Raw genomic sequence first — 9,774 nt, forward strand, 5'->3', positions numbered from 1 at the left:
AGCGAAAGGTGGGGGTCGTTGCCACAAAAATGGTAGCCCTCCGTGGAGAATGAGCACGGTAAGGTGGCCTGGTCCTCCAGGCCGCTTTGATGGACACTGGGACCCCACCCCCGACCCCAGCTTGAAAGGGGCAGGACGGGGTCTCCTTGAACACGCTGAGCGGCCTTCAGAGTCGGACCGGGTGGAGGCCTGGCATCACTCTGCAAGGGCCACACCGGGACCCAAACGGTGAGAGGACCAAGATCCAGATCCTTCCACACAGAGTGTGGCGTTTACTGTTATGATAGGAAAGGCCGAGGGAGGGGGCTGCCCGCCGAGCTTCCTGTGTGTCCCCCTATGTGCTGGGGGCAGAAGACACGTGGTTCCTGTTTAGAGGTTTTGAGGACTTTGTGGTCTGTGAGGAGGGGTCCTCTCCACCGCTCTCTCCATCCTCAGAGGTGATCTCAGTGCCAAGATAACTATCCCCCTGCCCCCGCCCTGAAGGCCACCGCCAGTCCCACCAGGGACAAGACACGTGTGCTGGGAGTCGGGAGGGAGTCCGTGGTGCCGAGTGTCGTGGTCAGGCCCTGCCATCCCAGGAGGTGTAGGCTCCCACGGCTGCCTGGGCACGGCCCTTCCTGCAGCAGCCAGGCCCACGAGAAGCCACAAGGCCCTCGGAGCGGCCAGTGGCTTCGGCGCTCAGGTCTCGGGGCAGGCCTCTCTCCAACTGGGCAAATATCCTTCCACCCCGGTCTCCTCTCTCCTGGGCAGGCTGGGCCGAAGAATGTCCCGCTCGCTCCCTAGGGCACCAAGCCACTTTCTGAGTCTTGGGATTTCAAGATGCTGGGCCTTTGGGGTGTGGTTCTTTGATTTTTCCGGAACAACGGAGGGCCCAGCCGTCTCCCTGTCTTACTCACTGAGGCTCGTATACAAAGGCCCACGTGCTAACGGGCTGACTGACGGTCCGTGTGCCTGACAAGAGACCACATGTCCAGGTTTGGGAGCAGCGAAGGTAGCAGAGTAGCAGTTCATCGGAGAGGCCCTCGATCAGAAAGACCTGGGTTCAAATCCAGGCTCTACCACCTACCTACCCGCTGCGTAACACTGGGCAAGTCACTTAACTTCCCTGAGCCTCGTTTTCCTCACCTGTAAAACCGGATGGGGTTGTGAGGGTTCAGACAGATCGTCCCCACAGAGGGCCTCCGCCGGGGAATGGTGGCCGTGCAGTCATAACCCAGGCAAGAGCAGCCGAGCTCACCCCCTGCTTCCTTCTCTGCAGGTTCTCAAATCGATGACCATGTTCCAAAGCGAGCTTCGGCTCGGATCCTCGCTCCCCCCGGAGGCAGGTCAAGCGGCATTTGGTAAAGGCACTGACCAGCCCCCCGCGTGAGGACGCACCACTGCCACCAGCCCGCACACCCTCCGGCCGCAGCTGCAGGGGGCGGGAGAGGCTGGGCTGGGCAGTACACCACCTGAGGGGGCCACGGGACCCGGGGAGCCCTCCCCATGTCTGACACGCGATTCACTGTGCTTCGAGCCAACCCGAACAGGCACTTTGAGATGTGTCCCTCCCTCTGCAGTCCTTTCCTGCCTTGGCCTCGGCAGGCTTTGGGGGGCCCGGGAAACCCACACTATGCACAGAGCCCAATGCATAGAGCCCGGCCCAGCCCCTCCTCTTACACCCGCCTCCATGTGCTGGCTTTGGGAAAGCCCAGACTTTAGTGCCCTGCCCCCTGGCTGACCCGCCAGCTGTCCGGAGCACTTTAGCAGATGTGTGTTAGAGGAAAAGGACCCCCTCCCCCTGAGGAGGCCCCGCGGTCGCTTTTCCCAAGTCAGACAGGTGTTGGCTTCCCGGCCGTGCCCAGGGGGTCCCGTTTTTTCCTGACTCCACGCTGGCCCCTGTGTGGGTGTGGTTGGGGCGCTCCGCACCCTCCGCCAGCTTCTTCCTCCCCCCCCCCCCCCCACCCTCTGGGAGTCACAGGCCCGGAGGGGCTAGCTGGGTGGGGCACGGGGCTGGTGCCAGGCGCGTGTACATGATTTTGTTTTGCACGTTTGGTTTGCGCAGTGGTTTGGTTTGACTTGTTTGTGCATCCTGTGAGAAATAACGGTGCTTCGTGTCACTAGCATAGCATAGAAACAGGAGTAGATGTGGACCTTAAGAGATGCTGCACTCGACACCAACCAGACAGCCTAGGGCACAGACGAGGAGGGGGCGGTGAGGGGTTGGACTCACAGGCCCTTCTTCTCCCAACCTGGGGCCTTCCAGGCTGCCGAGGCCTTGTCCCAGGCCCTCCTCCCGTCCCCTCCCCTCTTGGTATAGTTCCCTACAGTCTGAGAGGGTGCCCCGGGGACCGTCGGGGAGCGGAGTCACCTTTCCCATCTCTGGCTCTGGTCACTCCCAGCCCTGACACCCCCACGCCCCCAGCCAGCTTCCTGTAACCTCCCCCTGCTGGACGGAGGCCCGGCCGCTCTTCCTGTGTGATTGGCAAGAGGCCTCGTGCCTGCTAAGAGAGGGGGAGCGGGACCAGGGAGGGAGTGGGCTGGAGGCCAGGCCAGCGGGACGGGGCTGGAGAACCCACATTGCTGCACAGGTGCCGTGGAGCCCCGTGGTCAGCACCTCACCTTCACCTGCCCGTGGCCTCCCTCTCCTCCCACCTCCAGCCGAGCCCTCCCTGCCTCGGAAGCGCCGGGAGGTCTCCATGGAGACGCTAGAGGCCGGGTGATCTCCATCCACCCTGAGCGAGCTGGGAAGCAGCCCAGCCACCTGCCCTTCTTAAGCTTTGCCTTCCCCTCGGGGAAGTGATTTCACGTTCCACATCGCTTTGCGCACCCCAGGCTTGTTCCAGGACTCGGGCCAGCGGTCCTACCCTGCACGTTTCTTTCGTGCTTTACGTGTCGTCAGAGCACTTGCATCTACGAGCGCTCGCTTGCTCCTCGCAACGGCAGAGCGTGTATTGTGGTCCCCATTTCGCAGATGAGACCCAGAAGGTTTAGGCCTTCTGACCCCAGAAGTGTCCAGGACCACCCCTAAGGGCGTGGCTGCCTCCCCCCCGCTGTGGAAAGGAGGAGGGGCGACGTCCCTTGTAGATGCCACCCGAGAATTCAACCACCCGGAAGACTGACTCCCTTGGTAGGCGTTCTGCTTTGTTTTGCACAGATAGCTAGATTTTCCTTGTAGACAAACTAACGCGTGTTCACTGCTCGAGCCAGGACTAGATCCGTGTTGGCGGCTTGCCGTGTGGTTTGCGCTACCCCCACGCCCTCTTTTCTCCCTTCAAGCTCATCTTCCTCACTCACTCAGGGGCTGAGAGGACAGAGACGGCACCCCAGGGAGCAGAGGGAGCAAAGGCACCCACGGGGACGGGAGGTAGGGATCTGGGCCTGGGAAACTGTGACCCTGATCCCTCGCTACAGTGCACATCACCATCTTTATCCCTTCCAGCCCTTTGCTGGGTCGCGGGCCTTGGGAAGATGCCAAAGAGCCGAGCAGTGGTGGTGGCCAGCGGGCAGAGTGTCCCTGCTTGGGCCAGGAAAGCTTTACCTTCTCTGAGTGCCTCTGCCTGAGAGATGCATGGTCTGTGGCTCTAGGAGACCACGGCTTGGAGTGGTCCACCGCAGGCCTTCCGCTTCATCTACCCTCCCCACCCCCAGCCCCGATCTTTCATAGACCCCACCCTCGCCCGGGAGCTTCTAGAGGAAGATCAGGAGGCTCAGGGGACCACATGAACGGTCCGCTTCCGCCACCCGCTCCTTGCCCCTGTGCAGAGCTCCAGCCGGCTCCATCGGCAGCCCCACTGCCCCTGGTTGGAATGAAAAGGGTCTCTGGTTGCACTGAATGCAGCTCTCAAACTGGTCTTGTACTTGCTGAATAAATACTGTTGTTCTTGCCTTAGCTGCTCTCTAGGTTTGTGGGAATAAGTTACCAGAAAATTGTGCTACTGTGTGTGCGTGTGCGTGTGCGTGTGTGTAGTGCTAGGAGTCCACAGTAGGTCTCTGTCAAGCCGATGCCGCTATGAGGGCTTTTCCGATACTGACCCAGAAACCACAGAACCACGCAAAAACCCAAACCACCCTCTCCAGCTGCCCGGGCGGCAGGCACAGCCTGGGGTCAGGATGGAGCCTCCAGCACCCAAGTGACTTCTCACTCCTCTGTAAACGTCATGGTGCTAAGATCGTGTCAACCCCAAGATGACACATGGTCCTGTGCTTTGGCCACCTGTTTGAGGCAAAAACAAAACAGCCCGACACATTGTGTTCTGGTGCAGGTTTGTATTAAACTGTAGCTACTTCTCACCTGGTCTCAGTTGTGTTTCTTCAAAGAAGAGGGACTTTGACAGGGGACCTCTTCCACAGTGGCAGGGGCGAGGCTTCGGTTGCTAAGAAAATTCAGCTCTGGTTTTTCACTCGTGTCGGGTGGCAGGTAGCAGCTCGCTGAGAGGTGGGAGCCTCAGTGCCCGGCACTCGGGGCTCTGTCCTCTTCCTGGTGGGGACAAAAGCAAGGCTTTGGATGCCAGATTCCCAGGACAAGGTTGCTGGGTTAACTGAAACAGCCGTAATTGGGAGAAAGCATTACATACAAAAGGAGGTGGGGGAAACTAGGCTTCCCCCACTTATCCTTTGTTGCCTGTTTTCTTGGCTACCATTTTGGAAACCCATAGACCCCCCCCCTTTACACAATGGAACTCTTGGCTAATGGAGCTGTGACCTCATAAAATCACATGACAGAGCTGTCCAAAGGCCAGTGTGTCTTTCTTTTTTTTTTTAATGTTTATTTATTTTTGAGGAAGAGAGAGAGAGACAGAGCGTGAGCAGGGGAGAGGCAGAGAGGGAGACACAGAATCGGAAGCGGGCTCCAGGCTCTGAGCTGTCAGCACAGAGGCCGACGCGGGGCTCGAACTCAGACTATGAGATCATGACCTGAGCAAAAGTCAGATGCTTAACTGACTCAGGCGCCCCGGCCAGTGTGTCTTTGAAGGAACTTCAGACTGCTCCCTGGTTCTCCAGAACCCCACCTTTTGGGTTGGTCTACTATACCCTCTAACCCCTGCCACCTGCATCACCTCCACCGTCTCTCTAGATCTCAGCCAGATGTTGGAAGGGATTACCAGATCAAACTCGTCCACACTACAGGGTGAAATTGTTTCCAGTACTACGGGGTCACTTGTAGTTTTTTCTTAGCCCCCAAAGACAAAACCCTAGTGGCAAAGGAACTTTCCCACTTCTCACCAAATAAACAACCCTGCCAACAAGGCCAGAACTGAAAGAAATCCCCGGGGTGCTGCGTTGGGACCAAGCACTCGGCTGTAATGAAGTGAGCTGTATGCACAAACTGGTGGGGTTTCTGAGCCAGATGGAAACACTGTTACCTGGCTTGCAAAGGATGCCGAGTCCCTGGGATGGTGCTGGGCCAAAGTGTCTATTACCCTGATTTCCCATCACGTGGGAGCGCACCAGAATTTGACTAGCGGCCAAAAATCTTTTGTGTTTGGATGAAAAGCATGCCACATGTTCAGCAGGCCATGTGCATGGTATTGGATGGTGTATGGAGAAAAAAATAAAAGCTACCCGGGAAGACACGGCATGCCTTTGTGTGTATGCAGTTGCCGGAAAATAAAAGACCACAGACTTTAAAATAAAGCCATCTAATAAGATGAGGGTTTTAGTGCTTTCTCACTAAAACAGTAAAGGATCTAACATTTGGTTGGTACTTGACGCTGTCTTACAATGAAAGCTGATTTCTTCACTTTCTTCCCCTGGTATATTTACAAAGTACACATTTATACCTATAGGGAATCTTGTCCTGGTTTTCCCGGGACAGTTCCGGGTTAAGTCTATCGCTCCAGGGTAATTAGTGGTGCCACCTTTCATATATGTCGTGCTTTGGGCACTAACTTATTTGGCCACCTCACGCATACCTATATATTCATTAGGCTATGAAGATGCCTGATCGGGAGTTAAAATTCATTCCATCGCTGAAAGGTGAAGGGCAGGGCATTGTGGGAGGTGGGGAAAATGGGTCCTTCTGCTGTGAGTGGGGACAAGGGTGTCCTGTGACAAGCCCCGAGTCTTCACAGCTCTGCCATGGGTACAGCAGAATGGGGAAGGTCTGGGGGCGCTTCCCTAAGCTTTTCAGTTTAGTGTATAGACTTATTATTCCATTAAAAATTATAAGTACCACCTGTCATCATTTACTGTTAAGGGGACTATGATCCCATTTAACAGCTTCATTGAACACTTTACAACATTTCTAACTCCATTCGAAATTCCAGCTCCTTCTTAAGCACCTTTCCTAAAAGCTAAATAATTATCGCCAATCTAATCAATTAAACCCACAACTATAGTGAGCTTAGAGGTTCATTAGATGTCTCACTGCCACACATAAACTTAGATTTCATCTCGAAGTCCTAAATCTTTGGCTGGGAGCCTGGGCATCTAAGAGGTTGTGAGGAAGGCCTGCTTCCTAGCTCCACTCCAGTGGCTCAAATTTCCAAAGTTAGGTACCAGATTCTCACTTTACCACTATTCGGTCCCTCTACACCAACCGCATAGTGATTAGTGCAAGACTCCTACGTTAAGTTCTAGCCAGATGAATCCTGCCTCCTTTAAAATTTTTCCTGAATACATTAGATGCTTTGTATTTTAAAGTTTCCTTAAATTTTAACTGAACAAATTCTGTTCCTGTATAGCTTTCTTTTAAAAATAAGCTTTATTTTTTTTTAGAACAGTCTTGATTTACAGAAAAACTGAAAAGATAGTACAGAGAGATCCCACATACCCCACACCCAGCTTCCCCTATTATCAACATCTCACATTAATATGGCACTTTTGTTACAATTAAATCACCAATAGTGAGGCATTCTCATTAACTAAAACCCATACTTTATTCATATGTCCTTAGTTTTTACCTACCGTCCTTATTCTCTTTCAGAATCCCATCGAGAACGCCACAGTACATTTGTCATGTCCCCTTGGGCTTCATTTGGCTGTGACCGTTGTCAGACTTTTCCTTGTTTTCGATAACCTCGATAGTTTTGAGGAGTACCGGTCAGGTGTTTTATAGAAGACTTCTCTATTAGAATTGGTCCACTGTTTGTCTCAAATGAATGGTTAGGCTGGGGTTATGAATTTTTAGGAGGAAGGCCACAGAAACCAAGTGTGCTTTTAATCACATCATATTAAGGATAATACTGCATACATGATTTATCACTATTGATATTGACCTTGATCACCCAGATAAAATCTGGCATCACTGTTTTTAAAAACTTTTTTAATGTCTATTATTTTTGAGAGAAAGAGCAGACAGAGCGTGAGCAGGGGAGGGGCAGAGAGAGAGGGAGGCACAGAATCCGAAGCAGGCTCCAGGCTCTGAGCTGTCAGCAGAAAGCCCAATGTGGGGCTTGAACCCACCAGCCGTGAGATCATGTTCTGTGCCGAAGTCAGACATTTAACCTACTGAGCCATCCAGGCACCCCTGGCATCACTTTTTAAATTTACATTGTTCCCTTTTAAGACCCCACCAGCTCCTCTTTTTACAAAATGTAACTTTCTTAAGCCACTAAATATATCATACTATGTGCTGCACTAAATTTTACAGGCATTTGCCAAATGATTCTCCTAGCTATGACTCTTTTTTTATTCAGTATCAATTGTAAAGTCTTTACTTTGACTATGGGAGAACAAGAAGATACTGGTATCTTAGAATAGCACATGATCAATAAGAAATATGCACATTAAACACAGGCTCTTGAGGTTTTATCTGAACTTCTGATTCCTGTGTCAAAATTTAGACATTTATACACACGCACATGCACACAATATTTTTATTTCACTACATAACCCCAACTTCATAAGGCCTTTGGATAAACACAAGTATCCATTAGCTTATTGCTGTTTGAATTATCCTTCCAAAATCCAGTTAGAAATTCTAGGGAAAGGGGCGCCTAGGTGGCTCAGTCATTGGATTGTCTACCTCTTGATTTTGGCCCTGGTCATGATCTCATAGTTCATGGGATCAAGCCCCGCGTTGGGCTCTGTGCTAACAGCACGGAGCCTGCTTAGATTCTCTCTCTCTCTTTCTCTCTGTCCCCTGCTTGCTCTCTCTGTCTCAAAATAAATAAATGTTAAAACAAACAAAAAACAACAACAAAAAAGAAACTCTAAGAAAAAATGGCACTAAACAGATAAAGTTAATAAGCTAATGTTGAGGAAACATTATTTTAATGCAATGCAGGAAGTTAGGTTGCAACTTTTCTATGGATTTATATGATTTTGGATTATCTGAATTTTACTGAATGAATTGATAAAGGACACATTTTTTCCATATTAGTCTCAATATCTTTCAACGACCATCAAAACCCCATGTCTTGGCACAAAAACAGACACTCCGATCAGTGGAACAGAATAGAGAACCCAGAAATGGACCCACAAACGTATGGCCAACTAATCTTTGACAAAGCAGGGAAGAACATCCAATGGAATAAAGACAGTCTCTTCAGCAAGTGGGGCTGGGAAAACTGGACGGCGACATGCAGAAGAATGAACTTGGACCACTTTCTTACACCATACACAAAAATAAACTCAAAATGGATGAACGACCTAAATGTAAGACAGGAAGCCAACAAAATCCTAGAGGAGAAAGCAGGCAAAAACCTCTTTGACCTCGACTGCAGCAACTTCTTAACACGTCTCCGGAGGCAAGGGAAATGAAAGGAAAAATAAACTACTGGAACCTCATCAAAATAAAAAGCTTCTGCACAGCAAAGGAAACAATCAGCAAAACTAAAAGGCAACCGACGGAATGGGAGAAGGTATTTGCAAACGACATATCAGATAAAGGGTTAGTATCCAAAATCTATAAAGAACTTACCAAACTCAACACCCGAAAAACAATCCAGTTTAGAAATGGGCAAAGAAGACATCCAGATGGCCAACCGACACATGAAAAAATGCTCAACATCAGGGAAATACAAGTCAAAACCACAACGAGATACCACCTCACGCCTGTCAGAATGGCTAATAACATTAACAACTCAGGCAACAACAGATGTTGGTGACGATGCGGAGAAAGAGGATCTCTTTTGCGCTATTGGTGGCAACGCAAACTGGTGCAACCACTCCGGAAAACAGTATGGAGTTTCCTCAAAAAACTGATAATCGAACTACCCTGTGACCCAGCAACTGCACTGCTAGGTATTTATCCAAGGGATACAGGTATGCTATTTTGAAGGGACACATGCACCCCCATGTTTATAGCAGCACTATCGACGATAGCCAAAATATGGAAACAGCCCAAATGTCCATCGATGGATGAATGGATAAAGAAGATGTGGTATATACATACAATGGAGTATTACTCTGCAATAAAAAAGAATGAAATCTTGCCATTTGCGACTACGTGGATGGAACTGGAGGGTATTATGCTAAGTGAAATTAGTCAGTCAGAGAAAAGACAAATATCATATGACTTCACTCACATGAGGACTTTAAGATACAAAACAGATGAACATAAGGGAAGGGAAGCAAAAATAATATAAAAACAGGGAGGGGGACAAAACATAAGAGACTCTTAAATATGGAGAACAAACAGAGGGTTACTGGAGGGGTTGTGGGAGGTGGGATGGGCTAAATGGGTAAAGGGCACTAACGAATCTAATCCTGAAATCATTGTTGCACTAGATGCTAACTAACTTGGATGTAAATTTAAAAAAATAAATTAAATGTTAAAAAAAAATGCCTTACATCATATTTACAAAAATGCTTTAGCTATTTCATTTTAGTGCAAAAATTCAAATTCGT

At 50.3% G+C, this 9,774-nt stretch overlaps 1 protein-coding gene across 3 annotated transcripts in view; it reads left to right on the forward strand.

Moving 5' to 3' along the window:
* DPYSL5 (dihydropyrimidinase like 5) overlaps positions 1-4,272 on the forward strand; it is a 103,872-nt gene extending 99,600 nt beyond the window's left edge. For all 3 annotated transcript variants that reach the window (XM_040496271.1, XM_040496268.1, XM_040496269.1), the window contains one exon: positions 1,259-4,272. In XM_040496271.1, the coding sequence (XP_040352205.1) occupies positions 1,259-1,344 (86 nt within the window). In that variant the 3' untranslated portion in view covers positions 1,345-4,272. The remainder of the gene's footprint in view (positions 1-1,258) is intronic.
* Positions 4,273-9,774: the final 5,502 nt, after the last annotated feature.

The sequence above is a fragment of the Herpailurus yagouaroundi genome, unplaced genomic scaffold (assembly GCF_014898765.1).
Source record: "Herpailurus yagouaroundi ecotype Mexico unplaced genomic scaffold, PumYag 188, whole genome shotgun sequence".
NCBI lineage: Eukaryota > Metazoa > Chordata > Mammalia > Carnivora > Felidae > Herpailurus > Herpailurus yagouaroundi.